The sequence below is a fragment of the Haliotis rubra genome, unplaced genomic scaffold, assembly GCF_003918875.1.
Source record: "Haliotis rubra isolate DU_JTF1 unplaced genomic scaffold, ASM391887v1 Scf13, whole genome shotgun sequence".
Lineage (NCBI taxonomy): Eukaryota > Metazoa > Mollusca > Gastropoda > Lepetellida > Haliotidae > Haliotis > Haliotis rubra.
This window is the reverse complement of record NW_025765225.1, coordinates 3,040,720-3,066,848: the sequence shown is the minus strand read 5'-3', so window position 1 is coordinate 3,066,848 and position 26,129 is coordinate 3,040,720. Positions and strand designations below refer to the sequence as shown.

At 37.5% G+C, this 26,129-nt stretch overlaps 1 protein-coding gene across 1 annotated transcript; it reads right to left on the bottom strand.

Moving 5' to 3' along the window:
• Positions 1 to 1,765: 1,765 nt before the first annotated feature.
• LOC124267147 (sphingosine-1-phosphate phosphatase 1-like) lies at positions 1,766 to 25,736 on the bottom strand. Its single transcript, XM_046702036.1, has 4 exons — positions 25,588 to 25,736; positions 24,007 to 24,820; positions 5,368 to 5,457; positions 1,766 to 4,773 (listed from the first exon to the last, which is right to left on the bottom strand). Exons 2-4 carry the CDS (start codon positions 24,706 to 24,708, stop codon positions 4,207 to 4,209), a joined length of 1,359 nt encoding a protein of 452 aa, XP_046557992.1. The 5' UTR covers positions 24,709 to 24,820; positions 25,588 to 25,736; the 3' UTR covers positions 1,766 to 4,206.
• Between the last annotated feature and the right edge of the window lie 393 nt (positions 25,737 to 26,129).

The following is a 26,129-nucleotide window of genomic DNA, read 5'->3' as shown; positions in this document are numbered from 1 at the left end:
AAGTAATTACCCCTCCCTGAAGAAATGCCAATGTTAGACACGACAACACCAGATATTTTTTCTAATCTCATAACCATCCATAGTGTCAATGTTTCATTATTGTTCAATACTGAACATTATCAATATTTTAATAGAAAATTTAAAAAGTCAAATTGTGTTGCTTTCTCACAATCCTCCTTCTCAAGTATGAATCCGAGACCAGTCACAAAACAGCCTCCATGTTAAGAAACAAGAACTGGTTGCATTACTCAGCCCCAATATACCTGACTTTTTTCACCCCACTTTTGGGAAGCTGCCTGTGGGCAGTTTGTATCTTTGCCCAGGGTAAGGTTTGTCTCCCCCATCAGATGCCCATCCAAGGGTGAGCAGGCAATCATCCTTCCCGTCAAGCACGTCAATTCTCTATTACACATGTCATCTCCACCCAACCATACCCAATACATACTGATTTTACAGATCACCTTCAGAAAAATATATTTCTTATTATTTCCAATTCTATCTAAACTATGTAGACGACTTCAAGGAATCTTCAAAAATCAGGTTGTGTAAACAGAACTTTGCTTTCCAGACTTGACTCGTCATAAGAATAGTTGTTTTGAATTACTATTGACAAAAGCTAACAAAATATAGTGTTGAAGTATTTACAAGAAAGATCTAAGGGACTGGTCATTAATTTGGGGGTTGGGGGAAATTCAGGGAGGGTCACCCAAAACCCCCTTGATTTGACAGTCTCTAGGTGAAGGTCATAAAAAATTATACACATTTGGGGAAGTCCATGTAAAAATGTACAGAGCATCTGGGAAGGGTCATCCAAATTTAGAAACAAATATTATATTTAGTAATTTGTCATCAAATAACTGACCCATGCATCCCTGTAATACATGACCAGTCCCTTACACTCAAATATTTCTAATTACCATTACATGTAGAAATATGAAAAATCATTAGATATCGTTAGTTTCATATTCTGGACACATCTAATAAACAGGAATAATTGATCACAAAAGTAGCTTAATTACAGACATGTATTTACATGAGATGAAGGACATCTGGTACCTCTGATTATCACAAGACATTGACATAACACTGTTCCTTCTCATGGCAGCAGGCTTCATGATAAATGGAGACAAAAACATATTGGCTACTGTTACCTGTTCTCTTCAAGGTGTCCTGTGTATATCATGTAATCTTGTCTCTGTAACCTTCCTTACTACAATGATGTAGTTGAGCTTATGTTATCAAGGAATGGTGACCTTTTTGTTTCTTTTATTTGCTTTGGTTTTCTCCTGTACAATCTTCAAAATGATTATTCAATTCAATCAACATCTCAGCCCGTGGACTATCTTCACAATCCATAGGGAATGGTCATTTATTATAGGGGTAGGTGGGTCACCAATAACATGGGTTCTAGGGGGAGGGGTCATTAAAACTAATTCAAAATTGGAAAATTTACAGAAAATTAAAAATGTTTTTAAGTAGTATAACAGCCAAAAACACTAGAAAAGTAGTTCAATGCTGGAATATCACAGATTATTTGTTTCGGATTGCTACAATATTGAATCAAAATATACCAAAGTGTGTTGTCAGGCATGTTGATAAAATGAGTATGTACTTACTCAAAGTAATAGGCACACTGGAGGATTGCTTGAAGTGACTTCTGAACATTACACCATCTTGTATACAGAGATACATAAGGTTGACAAACATGTGGCCAGCATTTTTCACATTCATATTTCAAGTAGCTCACATGCTCTGATCTATGTTATTTTCATTATCACATTTAATTCCATTTATTGCAGCAGCTGGAAGATGCAGTTAAAACTACCAGTTCAAGGGAGGTAACTCTGATTACTTGCTATTGCTTCTCATCAACATTTCTCTGTTGTCGGGTGGGTTGTAGTTTGATTACTGTGGATAAAAAATGTTTTTCACTTTGGGTATGCAGCTGACAGAGATGGTTGGTCAGAGACAATATTATTTGAAACGCTTAGTTTTGTGGCCATGTGGGGAATAGAACCCGGATCTTCAGCATGACGAGCAAACGCTCTATCCACTAGGCTACTCTGCCTCCCCACTACCCTTAGAGGAAGTAATCCATCTAGTAGTTAAGTCAATCATCATTACAGTCATCACAGTGAAATATAGTCAAGAATTGCTGTTGCAGTTCACTTTCTGAAACAATTTGATGCATACATTTAAGATCAAAACTTAATCTACAATGGAGATAAAAAGCAGCAAAAGATAGAACTGGCTTTTAAATGAAGCAACATGTGCTTGATAGCAAATAAATAAGGATTTGTATATTAAAAAGGTTAATTTATTAAGATACTTGTGGTACTTAAAATGACGTACATTACTAATGCTAAAACATTTATTCCATTAGAATAGAACAGGTTTAAATTAGGTGATTAGGTAATTAACAGTTTATGATGACTATAAGTATCGAGGTGCAGCTGTTGAGGCCAGCTTCATATCCTGACATCATGACTGGAGCTAACCTGAGCAACAATGGACACCAAGCTCGCAAGTTACAGTTCAATCAGTGAGGGTGTGAGTTTCACATTCTTAACTCACATCACACTCAAAGGAATTGGCTTCACCCATCATAATACTAGAAAAACACAGAAAAACCAGCAAATGCAAATCTTGGAGACATAAAACTATAGTTAAATGGGTGAAGATATTAATCCCATATTATTCTGGTCTATGAAATATTAAATTATTTGTTGATTATTATATTATGTTTCAAAGAAACACCAATAATCTCTTTGAAGAGTTCTGATTTGTACATGTCTGATTAACACACTACATGGGATATATTACTCTGCTTAGAGTAGTGAACTGTCTCCATGTACATTGTGTATTGAACATTATAGTTTTACAGTAGCAAAATAAATTGAGCTTGAACTGATTTCAAACACTTGTATAACAAAACTTCACAAATAAATATACACCATTATCCTTCATCTTTCCATGTTCTGAGCAATCATAGCAAAAATGTTACGTTAATATAGGCAGTCTGAATCAAACTCCCACACAAGGAAATGATAGAAGCTATATCACCAACAACAATGTCTGAGGCAACAGTGTCATCTGAACACACAGAAACATCAACAACTCTGAAAATATACATTTCATACAAACAATCATAACAGGGAGCAAATAACACACAGCTCCAGAACGAGTTCCAACATAAAAAATTTGTTCATAACATGCTAACTATGATACCTCTCTGATTATTGGGGTCAAGACAAAGATATTCCCAACACAGAGAGTCTAGGGCAAGTGGGATGGATGTTTCATAAAGCAGGAAGGACTTAAATGATAAATAATGATTCTTTGATTTAAGAACATACTGATAATATTACTCTACAAAAGTGTCCTGTTGCTATCAAACAAATTAGTTTCACCAAACTTTCCACTTTAACCAGATTGAATCTTACCATAAATGTACTCCATTTTATACATTAGCTTTTTTCAGTTTACTTCAATGACACTACAGTTTTCAGAATAAATTCATGACAATACTGCAAGAAAATACATAATTACAGAGCTTTATCTTATTCTTGTCAACTAACATATTTCTGTCATCTTGGACCTGCAAAGCTGACATATGTATTTGACACAATTCCTGGGAACAATACATGAAAAGAGTGCCACCTACTAAGAATAGATGTTGCACTTTGTGTTTACTATGTTTAGCTTCTCAATACTTTTTTCATCATTAAGACATAACTTAGATACAGGAAGGAGATCTCTACAGATTTAATGAACACTTGATTTTTCCTATCAAAACCTCTGGAGACATCTCACTACAATAGAACAACCACATCCACATAAAAGTAGGTGTGTAGAATGAATGTATGAATGGGTTTTACCCTGCGCTTATCAATATTCCAGCAATTTCACGTCGGGGGACACCAGACTTGTCGTCACACGTTGTACCCATGTGGGGAATCGAAACCGGGCATTCGGTGTGAGGAGCGACGCTTTAACGACTGGGCTACACCACCGCCCCAGGTGAGTAGAGATGAGGGGGGATAGGTATGAGGGGAGGTGGAGGAAAGTGAAGGAGATCTATATTACCTCTCAAACTCTACAGTCTTTTCACAGTACTAAGACCATTGAAGGGGTTTATGACAGTTGAGGGGGAGTAGCCATGTACAAAGCTTAAAACAATGTTTCCATAACTTGCAAAACTCCACATTAAATTTCTGTGTAGTAGGACATTCGGGGTATGCCAAGGTAATGGAACATGAGAGGAATGGTATATACAGTGTTCAGTGATATTAAAAAGTAGCTTATGTACTTGTACGGAAGTTCCACAATGAACTTTTGTTTGGTTTTGGGATCTTTTGGGTCCATACTGAGGATGAAACAGAGAGACGCATACACAGAGTTCTTCATGTAGTGGTGTAAAATGAGGGTGACAGCCACTCCTGACACCAGCCTGAGCATTGCTATTAGGATTGCTTGGTACTGGAAATTCAGCGAGAAGGGGAGGGAGGCATCGTTGGGACTCATGAAGCCTTGGTTGTAGTTGATCCAGGTGCCGAGGAACAAGCCGCCGGTGATTGACAGAATGAGGGTCGTGTCGCCACGTGCTGTACTCCACTTGTCTAGTTTTGGATACAGTAGAGAGAGGATTATGGGCAGAGACAGTAAAATTACTGGCGAAAGCGGATGTGTGACGAGGAACTTGTCCATCGGGTCAACGAAGGGCACGGTGAAGGTCATCACTACGACAGCAAACAGAAGCCCTGCAATCACATCCTGAAATGTGAAATGGACAAATAAATTACAAAGCATGTCATGGATTTGTACAAAATATATAGGAAATCCTATTTGTGTCCAGAGTACTTTCTTAAAAACCTGTGAAGATCTGTGGTAGAATTGATATTCAGTAACCCATGCTTGTTGTAAAAGGTGACTAACGGGATTGGGTGGTCAGGCTCGCTGACTTGGTTGACACATGTCATCATATCCAAATTGCATAGATCCACACTCATGATGTTGATCACTGAATTGTCTGGTCCAGACTCGATAATTTAGAGACCGCTGCCATATAGCTGGAATATTGCTGAGTGTGGCGTCAAACAACAAAAAGAAAGAAATCAAAACTTATATATTGTCTTCTTATGAAATATACTCTTACACATAATACTCAAAACAAACCTGAACACTTGTACCGCCATCATAATCTTGTGTGAAATCCAATATTTAATAGTCAAGAACGTATTAATCATGTTATATGGCAGATACAGTAAAAAATATACACAATGCAAATGCAAATTTCACAAACTACCAACACGACGAATTTGCACCTAGGAATGATTTCTAATGAACAATCCAAGGGAGACAACTCACCAGAATGTTGTGCATGCCGAGGTAGATACGACTCATACAGACCAGAATGCACCAGGCTACTGCGATCAGCAGGCCAACAAACATGGAATACTGCAATAGAAACACAGCAATTAGTGCATGTTACCACAAACAGTAGGACCAGTCAAAAACTTTCTACCTAATTCTACTGATGTGTTTAGCATTTTATTTTTACTCTGTTATATTTCCATAACATTTATATATGCCATATTTTATTTGTTAGATAACAAACACAAGTTATTCATTGTCTCACGATCTGTGAAAGTATATTTCTCTATTGTCTTATATATTCTGACTGACTGACTGAGTTGGGTTTTACGCCGCTTTTAGCAATATTCCACAATATCATTAAATGGGCTTAACACATTTATGTGGGGAATCGTGTGATTGACGAATAAAACCACTATACCCCACCGCCTATTGTCTTATACACCATATACACATTATATTTAAAGTGTGATTCCAAAGTATAACCATCTGGCACCAAAGACTTATTGTCAGCATACATCCACATTCTTAATAACACGATTCCAAACCCTATGTAGTCATAATCATTTCCATTCCTGATCCCCATTGAACCAGGTCTTTACAACAAGCACCTGTTCTGTATTCCCCTAACATGGGCAGCAATCATGTCGTCACTTCTAGCAAGTCACTTGAACACCACCTTATCTACGCATTTTATGATGTATGTCTTAGCAGCTTATGACTAGCCAAACTGACCATGTCTCAATTTCACACAGGTCATCATAACCTTGGGGTAATATCACTTTCATAAGTAATCTTAGTGCTACAGCTATCTTTAGTATATGTTATAGCATGGGAGTTAGGGTCAAACTGACCATGTCTCAATTTCACACAGGTCATCATAACCTTGGGGTAATATCACTTTCATAAGTAATCTTAGTGCTACAGCTATCTTTAATACATGCTATAGCATGGGAGTTAGGGTCATAGTAGCGCTAACCTCACTTTGTGCAAGTGGACCTGGGTACATAATGTAACTACGGAATATTAATTAGAAATAAGAATGGAGTAATAATATATATAGAAATACTCTCCATCTGTGACACTGGATCTTATATTAACATACTCTTAAGCTTACTGCAGCTTCTGAAGGCCAGGAGGAAAATAGAGTGGATTATCTGCATATGTTTTTATTTCAGATGACATTTATTTTTATATATTCTGTAATAGGAGGGTTTCTGTTTTAGACATCTATAGAGGTCACACAGTATTTGATTACTGAACGGTTAAAGTTCTTCAGTAGTTTGCAAATAACTGGATCCAAAATCTGTGACGTTTTTATTGGGAAAACTCTGATTGATTGACCTATAAACAACTAACAAGACTATTCATCTCAGTTTACACTAAAACATTTAAGAGGAGTGGCCTGTTGCGACTTGCTATCCTATCACTAACCTATCTAACATCATCCTCTGTATCAGTACTGATGGTGAAGTAAGGGTTATCAGTGTCACTGTGTTCAACTGCACCACAGATAATACAATGGTGTGAGGTAGGCTGTTTGGTAGAGAGGCAGGCAGGAAGAAAACCTAATAACTGAATTATTACCTCCTTCATCAATCAAACAAAACAAACAGCTGTAAACATGGAAGAAAATCACCTCAGGCTCCCCCTGTCATGCTCACGCTATAACAAACCCATTTAGATGCCACAATAACAGCATCCCCAAAGGAGACGCATGCCATTAAGCAAATTGCTGCAGGCTACTAAGGTATCAATGGTATGTGTCACACATATAGCAGTCAGCTGATGCCACAGTGCTCCCCTTAGTCCAGGCAAAGCTTCTCTGCCTTCCATACAACAATCCCATCAACAAAATACACTCAAGTATTTTGACATTAGCGTCCCCAATGTGGTAAACATTGCTTCGCTTTGGACTTTGTATCAGTGGAAAGCTGACAGGCTATGATCATAGGGCCTAGAAACAATTGCCATGATATCCATGGAGGTGTGTCGGTTGACATGCATAACATTGTTTTGAATGACATATGTAAAGTAACTATATTTGAGAAGAAATCAAGAAATCCTTCTTGCATTTCATCGGTCCCAGATGGGGTAATGTTTAGTTTCTGTAAAGATAATAGTTTCATAGAACCGAATAACTCAGTTTCAAATGAATGGGAGCCCCAGTGAGATGGGAGATCCCGAACCTGAGTGAGTGAGTGTTGTTTTATCCCGGTTTTAGCAATATTACAGCAATATCACAGCATAAATGGGCTTCACACATTGTACCCATGTGGGGAATCGGACCCGGGTCCTTGGCATGACGAGCGAACACTTTAACCACTAGACTACCCCCCTAGACTTGTTATGTTTAGAGCATATGCATTGCAGAAAGAGTTGGGTGGATGAGGTAAAAAGGTAGTGAACACACTGTGAGACAGACCAACAGATAGCTGCATAGGGCAAACAAAAACAGTGGGGAATATCCATGACTAAACTTTTAGTCCAACACTTGTACAAACCAAGACAGACTGTTGTTACTCCTCAAATCTTTTACATGACAACTACTCCAAAATGAAATGACGACAAGCTGGATATGTCATGGCTATGACGTCTAGCCCTTGTCATTTCACATGGATAAGCATGACAAAGTCTACACACCTGTCATAAGTGAGTGAGTGAGTTAATATTTAACGTCACACACACCTGTCATAAAGTGCAGATGGTTCATGTACTAGTTAACTGATTATGAATATGATGGAAGATCCAGATCTACAGCATCACTGTCCCACCCTTTCATGTCGTCCTTTTGTTTAACATCACCATGATTACACTCAGCAATATTCCAGCTCAGATGAAAGATGGCAGAGTCAAGATTGGACCAGATAAACTATTTGATAGTATAAGTCATCTAATGCCTTCAGGAAAGGATGAAATGTGATCTACCAAGTCTCCAGGCCAGTTAACAGATCCATTTACAAGCATCTTTAGTTGCTGGGAACCTTTTGTTTAACATCACACTCCAATATTCCAGCTATATGATGGCAGCCTGCAGATAGTCAAGACTGGACCAGATAAACCAGTTATTGATAGCATCAGTTATCCCATGCCTTCAGGAAACGATGACATACAATCTACCAACTCTCTGGGCAAGTTAACAGATCTATTTAGCAGCATCTTTAGTAGCTGGGAGCCTATAAACTAACACAAATCTCTGAAAATATACAGTTCTGATAGAAACAACAACTCCTTTTCAATTGAAAATGAGCCCCAATGAGATAAAGATTCAGAAATAAAAACTCTGGAAAATCTAGACTTGCCTCACTTTGGGCTACAGTTACAGTAAGGGCAGGACTTATATGGTTATGGGTCTGGGAGAGGCTTGGAACCTGTTTTATCTCCAAAATCATATGTGGTAATGTAACATGTACTATATTAGTGGATGGTTTCACCAGTGACAGTGTGGACTGTACTGGTGATAGGAGGATATTAATATGACAGATCACTGTGACACTACTTGACCATGATGAGGTAGCTAATGTTTCACTTCCCTTAACTTGTGACAAAGCCAGGGCTGTTTGATTCCCTGAACGTGTTCACTTTACATAGCCTCCCTCACTTCCATTTATGAATATGTCATCGGTATTGGGTTTGGTGTCTTCACATAAACACTTGTCTACTACTTGACTTGACAGTATCTTGACATAGGGAAATCAGATATACATGTACCAATATACATACAACATAAACTCCAACCCCTTGCATGTATCCTTATCAGCCCAGAGGACAAGATACTGCTGTGAAAAACATCAAGGATTAAAAACAGATGTGACAATTGTATTTTTGTGATTTCATAGTTTTTCCCCCAAAAGATACCACACAAAAATACTGTGCAGATTAAAATTCAGTCAAAATATGAGAGGACCACAGTCAAGTTGCAGACAATTAATTCTCAACAATCCTGTGACAATCCTTGGACACGACAGTACTGCTGTTGCATCTGGCCTAGCAATACCATAGATTTTAATTTGCAAGAAAACCTGTTGTCTGCAGCTGTTTTATGCCAGTGTTTGCTGTATTGTCATGACAGCTGAACATATTTTCATAACAAATGACCTGATAGATTAGCATGATTCAACACAAATAGGTCAAACAGTCCTTTACTGATCTCAATAATATATAATTTGGGGGATCCATATTTACTTACATTACCCCACAGGTGGATTACCTATATACAGTACAACCAGAAATTATTGAGTATTTAAAGATTGTAATTTTGTTATTTTTTTCACTCATTACTCATGTATTAAATGTTAATATTAGCAGAACAAAACTCCAGATTCAAAGACAGGTGAAGAGTTAGTATTTTGTCAAGTCACCATGGGCAGCAATGCAGGCTTCAATGCGGCGGGGCATACTACTGATCAAAGAAGTTAGATGCAATATTTTTCAAAACACGATAAACAGTAGACAAAGGGATGCCTGTTCTACTTGAAATCACTTTAGCTGATCTGATGTCCTTGGTATAATACTCTAAAATCAACTTCCTCTTCTCTAAAGCATCCATACTGAGGATCACTGAAAATGTCATCCGCTAGCAAGTTAAAAAAGGGGGATAACTCTTCACAAACTAATGAAAAAGGTTTAATGGAGTAGTCTCTCTTGAATGAAACCAAGCACTTGATAGCTGGTCAAGGTTGTTTATACTAGAAATCCAATTAAACATATTCCTAAAATTCTCAATAATTTCTGGTCATACTATACAACTAATAAACACCTTAAAGAGCGGGGGAGGTGGGGTAGCCTAGTGGTTAAAGCGTTCGCTCGTCACGCCTAGGGTTCAATTCCCCACATGGGTATAATGTGTGGACCCCAATTCTGGTGTCCCCCGCCATGATATTGCAGGAATATTGCTAAAAGCAGCGCAAAACTAAACACATTCACTTAAACAGCGGTTGTTTGGCAACGCCTACTTCAATGATATCTAATAACAGAAGGTACAAGGCAGAGCAGGAGGTGGACGTTGTTGTAGACAGCAGTGCTGTAGACCCAGTGATGTATGCCTGTTGACAACACCAAGCCACAGCTCTCTCGTATTGATCCCAGCTACCCAAGCTTGTATGGCATATATATTACCCTTTATCTTGGTATTCTTTTTTTTTTCCAATAGAAATAGCAAGTCTAAATGTCACTGCTACCCTTGGCTGCTTTAACTGTATAGGTTATTGAAGCAAAGCAGGTCAACGGTATTCTGCAACAGCACTTCGAGTCATAACATGGTATTCATATATTACACCTGTGTCTGGTCTTTAGGAATGGAGTTTGATGAGCACCATTAATGGCTAAAGAGCTAAGTATGCAATCAATAATCAGTACCATTACAGCTTGCAACCATGGATACCATGTCATAAAGGTATGCAGTTGAAAGGAGATGAAAAACATCAATTTGTTGTTGATGTTAGAGCTCATTACTACTTGAACAACCAATGCCAGACAGGGATTCTGCTAGAAGGGTCCTCTTCTCTTTAATGGTTTCAGATACATCAGAAATGCTCAATATTATTATTAATACTGTTATTGAATGGACCTTCATCGAGTTATTACAGTAATTAAATTGCAAGATACCATAACCCAGCTAGTAGTAAACTCAGTGATAACTTATTGATTGGAATTTTACAAAAGTCTTTTGACTTTTCCCTGTGGATACGCTAATAAATTTTGTTGCATCCATTGTCAATTTATATCCGTATAGGAAGCAGGAATTTGCGTCCTGTAAATCCCTGCACAACACAGGTTCATGAGAATCACTATACATAAATTGGCAAATGAAATGAAGTCTTGTTGGACCTGTCAGCTCCAATCTAGAAATGTTGAGATGTGTGCAGTGAGCGAAATAACGACCTCCAGCAAAACATATTTGTCTTTTTTCATCATTTCTATTTTACACCTTGCCAAATATACAAAAGATAACCCGTTCATTGTGATATCAAAATTCTTTCATGTATCTGCAAAAAACTGATAAATCAGTTAACTCAATTCAACACTTCTATGATACATAGGTACTGACATTGTGTTGGACTTACCAATTGGTAGTCACAAGACCAACATAATATACTCATGGAAACAAATAAGGGAACACATGAACGTACAAGTGCTCCTTTATTCTTTTCCAGAATTTCACCCACAGTGCAATAGAAACCTTGTGAAGAAACCAGGAAAAGAATAAAGGAACACTTGTACTTTCATGTGTTCCATTATTCGTTTCTATGAGTATACTTGTTTCATATCAACGATTTTATTTAAGCCAAACTTACAAACTAAACTTCTATATTGTGATATTTCTTTACATTGTTATCTATGTAATTTTGGAGTAAAATTGATATTTTATACTTATCCTGACTCATGCTCTTTTGCTTGTCTTCTTCTTCTTGCAAGTAACATAGTGGAACACTTGTATCTCCCTAATTGAAGCTCCCTTCAATTTAAAATCACTAATTAGTATTCACCACGAAGTTACCTCCTTTTCCACAAGCTGAACTGAGGGCCACCTCTACCCATGTGCCTCACTCTCTCCTCATATACTGAGCCCAACATTTGAATTTACAGGGAAATCCAAAGTGTTATTTGGGAGGATGGGAGGGCTGACCTCATGAGTCAGGATAAGTATAAAATATCAATTTTACTCCAAAATTACATATTTTTCCTTATCCTGACTCATGCTCTTTTGTTTGTAGCATCCTACGGAACGGAGGTGGGAATATCTAATACTTTGGATTTTTAATAATTAGTGATTTGAACTGTGATGATTGTAATAACCCCATGGGAACTTCATAAAGGCACTGAACTGATGAATTCCTGCTGCTAACTTATCAGCTGCCATATAAAAGGTTATTATCATGTACTTATTATGATAAAGTATATATAACATTAATACAATGCTTAAGACTAATAGACTTAAGCTTGTTAATATGCTAGTATAAACTCCTTAGAGTTTGTTAGCTAAAATACTTTAAGATATAACATAGTACTAAGCTTAAGATATGATTAAACTTAAGCTAATTATATAATAGCAAACTCTTTAGAGTTTGTTAGTTAATATACTTATATGATATAGATATAATGCTGAGCTTAAGATATGAATAAGCTTTAGCTACATATATAATAGCAAAACCTGTAGAGTTTGTTAGCTAATATATTTTTATAATATGAGTATAGTACTGTGCTTAAGCTATAATTAACTTAAGCTACATATATAATAGCCAAACTCTGTAGAGTTTGTTAGCTAATATATTTTTATAATATGAGTATAGTACTGTGCTTAAGCTATAATTAACTTAAGCTACATATATAATAGCCAAACTCTGTAGAGTTTGTTAGCTAATATATATTTATAATATTAGTATAGTACTGAGCTTAAGATATAATTAACTTAAGCTACATATATATAGCAAAACTCTGTAGGGTTTTGTTAGCTAATATATTTTTACAATATGAGTATAGTAGTGTGCTTAAGATATAATTAACTTAAGCTACATATATAATAGCAAAACCCGTGAGAGTTTGTTAGCTAATATATTTTACAATATGAGTATAGTAGTGTGCTTAAGATATAATGAACTTAAGCTACATATATAATAGCAAAACCCGTGAGAGTTTGTTAGCTAATATATTTTACAATATGAGTATAGTATTGTGCTTAAGATATTATTAACTTAAGCTACATATATAATAGCCAAAAACTCTGTAGAGTTTATTAGCTAATATGTTTATAGTGTAACCATAGTACTAAGCTTAAGATAAGATTAGATTCTAAGCTAAAAGTATATAGCAAAATAAACTCCTTAGAGTTTATTAACTAATATACTTTTATGTTAAAACATATAGTACTGAGCTTAAGTTATGATGAAACTTAAGCTATATATATATAATAACAAAACTCCGGCCGAAGTTTTGTTAGCTAATACCTTTATAATGTAAACATACTGCTTAAGATATGATGAAACTTAAGCTAATTGTATAATAGCCAAAAACAACCCTTTAGAGTTTGTTAGCTATGATATAAACCTAGTATTGAGCTTATGAAGGAAAACTTAAGCTACATATATAATAGCAAGAACTCCGTCAGAGTTTGTTAGCTAATACATGTTATAATGTAACCATAAAGCTTAAAATATGATGAAACTTAAGCTTAAATATATAATAGCAAAACCCTCTTTAGAGTTTTGATAGCTAATATACCTATATGATATAAACATAGTACTGCGCTTTAAGATATGAATAAGCTTAAGTTACATATATAATAGCTAAAACTCTGTAGAGTTTGTTAGCTAATACATGTTATAATATAACCATATTGCTTAGAAATATGATGATACTTATAGCAAAAAAAAAAACTCTTTAGAGTTTGTTAGCTAATCTACTTATATGATATAAACATAGTACTAAGCTTAAGATATGAATAAGCTTAAGCTACCTATATAATAGCAAAACTCCTTAGAGTTTGTTAGCCAATATATTTTAATAATATGAGTATAGTACTATGCTTAAGGTATAATTAGCTTAAGTTACCTATATAATAGTAAAACTCCGTAGAGTTTGTTAGCTTAATTAACTTAAGCTATGTATAAAATAGCCAAAAACTCTGTAGAGTTTGTTAGCTAATGCATTTATCATGTAACCATAGTATTACTCTTAAGATATGAATAACTTAAGGTAAATATATATAATAACAAACTCTGTAGAGTTGTTAACTTATATATTGTATGATGTAATAATCATAGTACTGTGATGATAAAAGGAACTTAAGTAAATTATACATAGCATGAAGCTATTTAGTATTGTTATAAGATAAGTAAAAATCTGTTAGATTGACTTATCTTCTCCGAGAGGAACTGTCAGCTGTTGTGCGAGGACCATGGGATCGAATTGGTGTATACCTGAGACGCCCTCGGTGGTGATATCTCTCAGATAATGGTTTGCAACCACCATATCGATTTCCAGAAATAACCCTCCATTATTTCAATCACATTTGTGTAGAACAATTGTAGAAGTTAGCGCTTATAATATCATGAGTATTAAGCTCATGGAGGGTCGGAATAGGTCCATCCGCATATGCACGTAGTATGACAGTTCTGATCCAAATGGAGATATAGTACATGAGACTTCACTCTGCGCGAAGTTGATGATAGAGGAAATAATCTGTTGCATTTTTCCTCCTGTTTGGTTTGGTGGAGATAAATTTACAGTGCTCTTGCTGGCCAACTTGATAGAATCATCGTATCATGGGGTCCAAGTATGTCATCCAGGCGTGTTCATAAACCTCACTTGTGAGGTGTTGGAGCACTATATTCATATCCCCAGGTTGGGCGGAAATTTCCGCTTTATTCTCCAAACAGAAGTTTAGTAGGTTTACTAACCATCTAGTTGTGTTAGTCGCTTGATGAAATTCAGCTGTAGTCTGAAACGCTGTGGATTTAGATCCACTTGTATCTTCGCTTCAGGTAATTCGCCATAAGTCCTTTGACGATGTAGGTGCACAACCAGGTGTGTCTGTCCTCGCTGAACTTTATGTAAAATCGCCTGACTGCCGATCCCTCGCCTTAACTTGACAGGGAGGTCTCTAACTTGAAGAAAGGCAGTCTAATCATGAATGTTCAGGTTAACTGGACTGTAATGAGGCTTGCTCGCTCACTGATATATAGTTGTCACTTGTGACGTAAGTCTTGAACTGTGAATTGAGATCGACCTCTGTGTAGGTCGCTTGTCCCTCGCGTCCAATCAGAACAAGGCATTTTGATTCTGTATAATACCCGCTGTGATGTCACCGTGTAGCGGAAAACCCACCTTGAATAAATTCTTGTCGCCGCTGATATTAGCATAAACGCCGGTCTTCACCGTAGCTTCCCCGGTTATCCGAAAGTGACCACGGTTTCGAGGGTTAATGGTAATCGCTGAAAACCTCCGCCAAATATCTCGCTTCTGTAATTTTATGCTGGGTAGGTTATTTTCCTGGTTGTCGGAAAGTAATTTCAGTTTTGAATATAATTCACTTCCTTATATATAAGGGTATAAACAACTTGCAAGTTGTGAGCTTGTAGACTGTATACATGAATGTATCGGCCATAATTGTAGAATTAACGCTGAACTTGTTGTACATATTTCTTCTCAGAAACTTTGACGATTAAGAGTTATACTCGCTGTAACAAGGCTGCTGTTCAATTTCGATATTGAATTGTTCGCAGATATGCGTAATGGTCACGCATGTAGATAATCGTGATCGCCGTCCGGGATTGTATATTAGCAATTTATAATGAATAGTTGATTTCTGTGAAGATCTATGAAATGTCGCTGACTATTAATACAGCGACGCTCTGTGTTGTAAATAGCCTGAGCAATTATCTTCGCCAGGGCTTATAGATCGCATCTGGCATACAGTTGATAATCAACTTATGCGACGCCTTGAACGGACTGACGAAAGTAGCTATATATGACGAAAGTGGCTAGTATATGGAAACCTTGGAGGAGACTTCCTCGGTGAACGCCGAGACTTCGCTAAGTTCTCGGCATCCCTTCTAGATCTTCTGGGTGAAGTAGACTTGAGTTACTTTAGCCTTCGCGACCATCGCTAAGGTGTCGAAGTCAAAGCCCGATTAGTATATATATATATATATAAATATATATATGAGCTTTGCTTCGCGGAACAGCCTCTGTGTTTAACAGGATGTGGATCGGGCGGCTTTGCCTAAGTAGGGTCATGATGGATCATCTTATCATATTCAGAAGTCGTGGTTACTTAAGTCTGGTGATAAGTGTCTAATTGATCGCTCTAGATCTATTTAGGCCAGCCAACATACCGCCTCGCCATGGATTCAACAGAACCAATATAATGATTGTAGTTCTTATACTTGATATCGATGATCAACTTGTCTATGGGTTGATCTTCTCGAGACTTGTGAGGGGAACGCTGATAGTTTCGCAAGCTCTTGTATAGTCCCTCGATGTCCTTCTAGATGATGATGATCTGATTCAGGTGTCCTTCGCGATGCCTTCGCTGGCTTCCTCTGCGTCCGTCCGGGGAACGACGATATGACCTTCGCTGCTTCCGTGATGTCTGATGGTCCGAGTCCACATCTAGGGATGAAACCGCATAAGGTGATGATTTATCCTGCCTTCGCTAAGTCCTTCGCCAAGGCTGTACATCTAGGTTCTTTCCGCCTTCGCTGGCTGTACATCTAGGTCCTTTCCGCCGCCAAGGCCTTCGCTGGGCTGTACATCTAGGTCCTTCGGCCAAGGTGGTCCGCGGACTTCCTTCGCTAAGGTGACATCGCCCTGGCTGCTACGCTGACGGGGGTGCCTCTGGGGTGCTGTTCACGCTTGGAGCCTTCGCTGGCTCGACCCTGCTACCGCGAGATATAGTGGTCCTCCATGATGTTCATAATTTGTCGCATCATGTCTTCTGGATGGTCTGCGACGCAGGTCGCCGGTGCTTTATCTGGCGTGTTAATGGAGGGGTCCACCGAAAATCGTCCGACATCAGTGTAGAGGCATCAGGCTGCATGGTGATCTCTGCTGATGTCGCTGTAGCTGTCACCGGTCGCTTCTTGTGGCGCATTGCCGGGATGATGATCAGCTGATCATCGAGAGGTCCAGGTCATCGGCTGGAACAATCTCGCTGAGAAAGTCCTAGTAGACTTCGCTGATTTTCCTCAGAGGTCGACGCTGCCCTGGGTGCGCGACGCCTGCGCTGAGTGTTGGTAATGATGGGACCCTCAGGACGATCATCGATATCTGCGCTTGGTACATCAGGCTGCATGCTGATCTGAGCCGACATCGGTCAATCTTTGATGTACTGGTAGAAAACCCTCTAGTCTTCTGCTGCGACGATGGGATGTCTGGGGAAGCAGGATGCTTCTTGAGATGGCGGACTACGCCCCACACCTCTCCACCACTCTAGCGAACACCACACGGGAGGGGAGTCGGCCAACAGCAGTAGACTGGCGAGGGTTCCGTGTATCAGTCATACTAGAGTCTGCATACGCCCACCTATCTGCTGTGCGCCAAACGCAAAGCAAATATTAATAAAAGGTAGAATTGATAAATTAGTACCGCGAACTGCAATGTGAATATAATAAACATGGCTGCATACATCATATTAAAGGCGGATCAGCAGCAGCATAAAAACGTAATCTGCAATAGTACAGAATTTTCATCAACGTAATCCACTGAAACAAACACGGGCGGCCCCGTGAATAAACTGTAGAAAACGACTAAATATCAATATATAATCGCTGAAGGATACTAGCTAAACCTCTATAGATGTCTATAATGAGGTAACTAACTAAATATATTTCAAAGGATATAGTGTGTCGGAGACACAGGCGCTCTCACGCCCAGCTCACTGGGCTTAAGAAGGAGAGAGGAGGCACATGGGTAGAGGGTGGCTCTCGCTCCCGCTTGTGAAAAGGAGGTAACTCGTGGTGAATACTAATTAGTGATTTTAAATTGAAGGAGCTTCAATTAGGGAGATACAAGTGTTCCACTATGTTCGCAAGAAGAAGAAGACAAGCAAAAAGAGCATGAGTCAGGATAAGGAAAATGTGCTTTTGAGCATGCCCTTTGTGGTGCGGAGTATTGCGCGGTTTAAGTACCCTCATTATTATTATTATCATTAATTTGTCAGGCTCTATTATGAGTGAGGTCTTATGTTAATATTCCACCAATATAATGGTGGTGGGTGGACTTCACACACAGAACCCATACATGAGAGGAATGTCACTTAGTCTCAAAAGTCGTAGCAATTTTCTATCCTGCTGGAAGTTGTCTCCAAAAAGGTTTCAGTTCAATGTTCTGAGTGTGAGAGGCAAGATGATGTAATAAGTTAAATTATTTTGTTGGAAGAATACTTAATCAGTATCATTTTTAGGATTTAAAATTTCAAAACAAAGCATATGTTTTGACTATGTTTATAAAACATTTGACCTTTTCTAGCCATATAATCAGTGATCATAGATCTTAGTAGGGTTGTACTAGCCATCAGACTGAAGCTGGTTTTATAGTGCTAGCCCACTGGTAGATGCCATGCTCTGATATATATTTAGTGAAGCATGAATACCCCACTCAGACACATTATATAGTGCTGACTCGCAGTGAAGCGACACATTATACTGACTCCGAGCCAACCAGTCCTTGTTGTACCCATTAATGCCGAGCGCCATTCAGGGACCAACAAGTACCATATTTTAACGTCTTTTGGTATGATGCAGTCGGGGATCGAACCCACGACCTTCCGCTCTCTGAGCGGCGCTCTAACCACTACAACACAGAGGCGGCTACGGATTACTGAATAAAGGCAGTCGTCTCCCAGTCGCATGTTGTGTAGTTTGTGTATGGAACATGAAATGACATGACTGAACCACCCATTCCCCGAAAAGTAAACAGAAATCAATGTTATTTTCTTCTGTTGTTTCATACAGCACTGTCCTGACTCCAGGATCAATAAATCAATCTGAGCAGGCATTGCCTAATACTGGAAACTTGACTAAACCTACCGATACCAACAAGAAAACAAATAAATAATTAAAAAATTGATTGATAGTCTAAAATAACTTTAAATTGAGACTGAAGCTGACAGCCATACCTGCGTTTGTAATCAAGGCTGTTCCTGACCTGTTACTTTACCCGTATGTACGGATAGAAAATATACATGATACGGTAGGAAATAATTTAGAAAACATAGAAGATACGCAACACAGCAATGGTGTATGGTCTTAGAATCATTTACAGACGTATTTATCTGAAAAATTATTGTTTTATTGTCTATTGACCAGTTTACACAAGAGTAGCAATGTTGTGGAGCATGTATGAAATGAAACACAAGATTACTGACACTCCATTAAATTCCATTCAGTATTCTAAATGTACTCTTAAGGTTTTCCAGTACTCTTGTATTGAAAAAATAAGGAGTACGTACTCCTGATGTTGAAAAATTATCAGCAGCAATGTGTTTTCATAACATCCTGTGTTGAAACGAATGTTTGATCATGAACTGACTTGGAATGCGATTGTAATGCATCGGTAGCACTTTCACCCAAACAGACTGTAGTGGATGTTATGAATTTATATATAGATTATCACACATACCTTCTCAGATATCTAATCACAGAATACTTTTTGAAAATGTTAAAAAGACTGGTTGGTTTTCAGTAGGGGTGGTAGGTCTTTAAAATTATCAGCACTGTGTTCAGGTACAAATTTGAGAGAGCTTCTTACACTGACATTTTTAAGACAGCAGACAGTTTCACTGACATACATCGAACAATGAAGTCTAATGCTTCACACTTGAAACGTGTGTCTGTCATCATAACTTTTCCCTTACTAAAGTTTACTAATTCTAGTTGTCACATTTTCAGACCAACTATATCCACTTCAGAAACCACAGGCTAATCGCTGCTGTTCTGCTATTGTTTATTGAAAGGCATAAATTGAGACAAGGTGTCAGAACTAAATCCAGTTAATCATCTTTCAGTTGCTTATTGCTGCTTTGAACATGGCTGCTAAAGCTTTGACAGACTGACTGGCGATGGGTGAGCAGCTCAGGCATCGAGAGTTCATTATAAACATGAACTCTGATGTTGACAGAGGAACACACCAGACCACAAAGTGTGTTAGCTCTATCTGTCAGTTCATTATGGGCATGTTCATTATATGTGATAATAAATGCAGCAAATAGGACCAAAACACAATTTGTTATATCTGTCAGTTAGTTATATTCTAGAAGTTGGTGAGTCAAAAATGAAACACAACTTTATGGATGACAACTTCTTTTTTAATGCATTAAGTGACGTTTCGATGTAGACGCTTGATAAAAATGTAAGAATCTACATCGAAACGTTGCTTAATCCAATAAACAAGAAATTGTCATCATAAAGTTGTATGTTTCATTCTTGAGTTAAAAACCTAGTTTACTGTAAACAAATACCCAAATAAGAAACTTCAAAATGAACAAATATTTAAAAAACAAATTTCACCTCACCTCACATAAAACAAGAAGACAAAGTCATCAATATCCCCTTCAATGGCAAAATACTCTTCATGATTATGTCTACGAGTTATGATTATGTCAAATATTTAGGTATGTATATAGAAAAGTGGAAGGAGACTATTGAAAGGTTTTTTAAAGTTCTGCTCCAGAAAGGAGCACTAACACCAATTTCAGTCTGTGTCAAACTTGTTGCCATGGAAATGCCAAAAATATTTTATTCAGAAATCCAAAACCACCAAAAGGCACCAGTACACCACCAGGTCTATGTCAGGGATTTACAGGACACGGACTCCTGCGTCCTACACGCATAATAATGGACAATGGACGCTATTTATTAGCACAGGGACTCAGACAAAGTCCAAATACTTTTTGTAAAAATTCCAATCAAGTGACAATAACTTATCACTGAGTTTGCTACTAGCTGTGTTATGGTATTATTTGCAATTTAATTACTGTAACAATGTGATGATCATGATACACAAATACAATAACAGAATTTAAAATAATATTTAAGTATCTGGGACCCCATTTTGTTGTCCAGGACCCCTGATAATTTAGAGTATGAGTCCCAGGGACCCTCAAAAGCAGGAGTCCATGTAAATCCCTGCTATGTATGTGCCAAATTTGGTGAAGAAATGGACGGATGCACGGACGGAGTCCATTTTAATACCCCCCCGCAAAACTATCAAGTCGCATGTGAAATGTATGTTTGAATGTGAACAGAATGTAAAGAAAATGAAATAAACTAAATGAACACCATGTTACTATGTTTATGTTAATTCCTGTTTTGTCTATTCAACACAATGGAAAGCTGAACAGTGTAATACTTTGCCAACTTCACCTTGAATTCTAAGATGCTTCGCTAAAAGATCAAAGGAGCTGACAGTACTTTATGAGGCGATAAAGTACACTTTTTGCATTACCTCACACTGCACTGACGTCATAACGCCATTCCCGTGATACCCTCTCCTAATCAAACGTACCCTTGGTAACCGACATCACGAAGCATGCCAGTTGTCATTACCTAGTAAAAGTCTCAGTATATTGTATTTCCTCTAATAAGCACCTGGGGGCTTATTTTTTCAACGGACTTGGAGGACAGAAGTTATGACTAAAGGGATCATTCCTTAATAAATCTATTTTTGGATCATGGGAGAATACATTTATAAAAAAATGTACCCGGTGTTTATTAGGGGTTATAGCTCAAACGGCACCACAACAGAACGGCACCAAATTTGTTTGGCGAAAACGGCACCATATTGGCGAAAACGGCTACTGATTTCTGGGCTAAAACGGCACCATATATAAAACAAAGTATAACGTTGACTTATGTTGTATTTCATTTCATTATAACATTAGCAAGATCATATCAACATATGAGTCATTCTCAAAATCTGCATATTTATGTTAGATGATTGTATCCGACAAACTTAAGTTAAAATCAAACAAAAAACATTATGGTAACTAACTTATCCCAGTATATTCTACACTTTACAGTAACAAAATTAGGGAAAATATATTTTTAAATTTACTTTACACCACCCAATTTTACTCAATTTTCATGTTTCACAACTCCAGTGGCTGATGTCACAGATGTGCCATTTGATTTTGTTTGTCTTTTTCATAAGCAATAAATATACAATTTCAAAACTCATTAGCCATGTTATATTGTAAAACTAGATTTGTTAATATATATGTACATTAAATAAATATTATCTTTGGATTTTTTCTTTTCAAAATGATGTTACAAATTTCATAACGGCAGTGACACAATTTCAGGAAATGTCTAATAGAAATGGTAAAATATGAAATATGAAACATCATTAAGGTTGCATAATTTATGTTTAATGTATATTCAGAAATAATATTATGTTATGTATACCAAAAAAAGAAAAAAAATCCCCATAAAACCATAAAACTAACAAACAATGTGTTGTTGTTAATTGCTTTATTTAACGGCGCACGCACAACTAAGGTATTTCGGCAACGGTAAATAATGGGTACATTTGTGCATTTTAAATACAATTTCATTTTGACACTGAGTTTGACACTGGTGATTTCAGTTGAGTAAATGTACTTAAAACATCAAAGGTTGCGATATTTTCACCCTAAATTGGGATGCCCTCTTCCAATCACTGACGGCACAGTAGATGTATTTACTATCTAAACATTCTGCAATCCGATTATCAGCTATGGGATGCCCATTTCCAATCACTATCGGCACAGTAGATCTTTTGGGTTTAAACACATTTTTATTTCGTCAAAGAAACCTGGATAGGCGAACAAGCCTAGTGGCTTATATAGACGCAACTCCAGTACATTGTTCCAATAGCTGGATACATAATTGAAATAATTTGACAACAAAAGAAAAATACTGACAAAATAACAGATAAATGATTGAATAATAAATATGTTCGGTATGGTGTTGGTTATGCCTAGCAACGAAATGAGCAGCCGCAGAAAATCAAGTTATATAAAGCTTGCCTTACATTGAAGTTCAGGATGTAACTATTAGTTGAGTTATTCAATGCGCCGTTACCGTATAAAGTAGCTTTCACATCGTATCCTTGAATATAAAAATACATCCTTGTTCTTAAATTTTGATAGTTCCGACATAACAGTATAGTAGATGTACTTACTATCTGCAATCCAATTATCTTATAACAAACCAGTTTTCCCCATGATTTTAGTTGGTGCCGTTTTCGTCATAAGATTTGTAGCCATTTTCGCCAAGTCGCGGTTCCGTTATGTCCAAATGGTGCCGTTTTCGCCAGGTGCCGTTTTACTGTGGTGATGTTTTAGCCTCAACCCGTTTATTAGAAACCCAGCATATAAGCCTGGTGCTTATTTCTTAAACCGCTGCTTTACCCCCTGCTTATTACAGGCCCCACTCTGTAGCATCCCCTTTCTTGGTTTGTAGTTGACAGTCAGCTAAAATCACTGGAGGAAAGATCATGTCTATCTTTAAGTAAAAGTGTCTCAGTTCAACTCACAATTAAACAGCAAAACGGCAATGTTCGCTAACTAGGCGTATGTCCACTGTCCCAAAACCCATCCGTGGAACATCGCATGACAAGTCATCTTCATCTAGATGTACTGATCTAAACTTATATTGGAACTAGAAATGCCACATTCATATTGCCATATATGGTTTATAGTAATCTCAAATTTAATTAAATAATAAAGAGAAGATAATTAAATCCAGCATACACCAAAAAACTGATCATTTTTTTCTTGGTAATGTGTCATTTAAACATGTATGTTTATTCAACCAAAAGTCCTAATAGTAAGATACTGCCTTTAGAACCGAGGTGTAAGTTTTTTTTACTCCTACATAATTACAATTATTATAACTACAAAGTATCATCCACTAACCAAAGCTACCCATCAGTTGGGTTCAGTGTCTCTTACTTTATGCTCTGACAACCTGTTGCCTACTTTAATAAATATGAACCGAATGAATGATAGTATACCACATATTTCACGTAACTATGTCATCACCAGCCTCGCTAGCTCATCCATCCACCCCATTGGTTGCGAGTCTTGTGACAGTTACTCTATGTCAACCTGTCGACTATATTTAGAATCCGAGACAAGCGGCGTTAACTTACCTCATATCTCCCACTGGTGAAAATAAGCATCGAAAAAGGAAGGGCAGTCCCAACAATTGCATGAGTCGAAGGCATTCCGTACTCGAGTTCATATCGAGTTTCCAGTCGAACGACTGGAGGGGACTTGGGGCGTGGCAAACGCACGATGTCCTTAGTCGCCTGTCCAAAATACATGCATATACACCAAACTAGACATATTCTCCGGGTAACATAAGAATCAAAATTCCAAAAGGAGAAGGAATAAAATGTTACATAAAATAGAGCATTTCCAAGTTGTGCCCCGAAAGAAAATAAATAGTACAAGAAGGCGTTTTCGATGCGGAAAGGCACTGTACCAGTACGTATCACACCGTTCACTGCCTTTTTCTTGTCTTTATCCGTAATTTCATGGTTTTTCACAGCACCGTTCCTGTGTTTGAGTGGTGAATCCGAATCTTGGTTTCTGTGTGGTTTATTGTCTGAGACTTCGGAATCCATTTTACTACCTGCATTGGAATAAACACCGTTTACAAGCGAAGATTTCCCATTCGGATAGGTGTCTGGAGAAATACCGTTGAGGTGCCGGTTTATATCACCATTATGCTTGCTTTCGTCATTAAAATTGACCAAATCCGGTGTATGGATGATACCACATGCCTTTTGGAATCTTGCCACTACCTCCGGATCACTGGTGTAGGACAAAACACGCCGAAGAAGTGACATATCGGCTGATTTCTCTTGGAATTTGGACCTGTCCTATCTCAAATGCCGGTCCACTTCCTCAGCGAAGGTCGAATGGAGAAAGGGCGGGTAACTCTCGTACCACGTGCTGTACCTGTACGATTAAAACATAAGCGTCATGATATAAAGAACTGTTATCGCACACTGTCATAATCAGATACATATGTTCATCAAATTGCAAGATGGATTATATTTAGGGCACTTAACATTTGGAACACGGTTTGTTTCAATATAGTCTGTAATATTTCAGTTATTAAATTTGAATAGACACATGACTTGATTTATTTCATTGAGAGAAGCGCACTGGCAGAAAACAAATTAACGAAGCAAATGCGATTCTTTCCTCATTTTCGAAATTATGATCACATGAATGCAGTTGAGAACGAGCGACCTGGTGTACTTTCAAGGATGACATATTGTATTTGTCGATTCATTTCTACAAGCTTTTACACTTTCCTTTTCTCTGAAGACAAAATTTCTGTTTCTATGCCAACAGTTTAATATGTTAACTTCCAGAACAAATGTAATTAATTGTATTCTTCGCTTTCAAAATCGTATGTTAAAAAATTGATGAATTAAATACGTATATTTACAAGGATTGTCACAAATTTAACATTGAAAATGGTGTTACTTAAAGAAGCCGTGATAGAAACAACAAATTTTAAACAAGAAAATTTAAAAGAAAACGTTGGTTGTTTGCATTTTTGCAAACATAATGGTCGCATATAACGTAGCCACATAGGTGAATGTGTGTCGATAGTCTTTCTTACTTCACAGGACCCTGGCTCTAGTAAACTTTATAACTGTAACGGAAAACAATAGTCATAGTTATAAATAAATCATTCACGCTCAAGAACGTACCTGGTGTTTATCTCTTCATAACTCTACACAAATCTCATTCCATCCATCCAGCTGAAATGTATCCTCTGGTCACACTTCCGCCATAGTCACCTGGGCTTGTGTCCTAAGCACGAGATCTCTTCTCAAACTGATGTATGACAGAAATGAAAATGACTGTTGTCGATATACACGTGGCCCTGTCAGCTGATGATGTAATAGTGGACTTCGGGCTAGTCGCTAGGCAACATGTAGGTCGGGTTACCGGTGTCAAAGTTCACGTATAGAAACCAAGTGGACTGTTGATACTAAGCAGTTATCCTATTATGTGGGAGTAATGACAACGGTGAATATACAGCTGATTTATCAGTCCGCACACCACTACTAGGATCACCGAGTAATTTGCACTGCATGCAAATAAGAGGAACTGTGAATTAATAGTATGCGTAACTGTTACGGTTTCTAAAAATCCGTATATCTTTCACCACTGACATGCATAAAATACATGGTAAAGTTTGGAGTTCGACATTTGTGGCATTATTTTTTATATGACTGTTGCTTGAGAA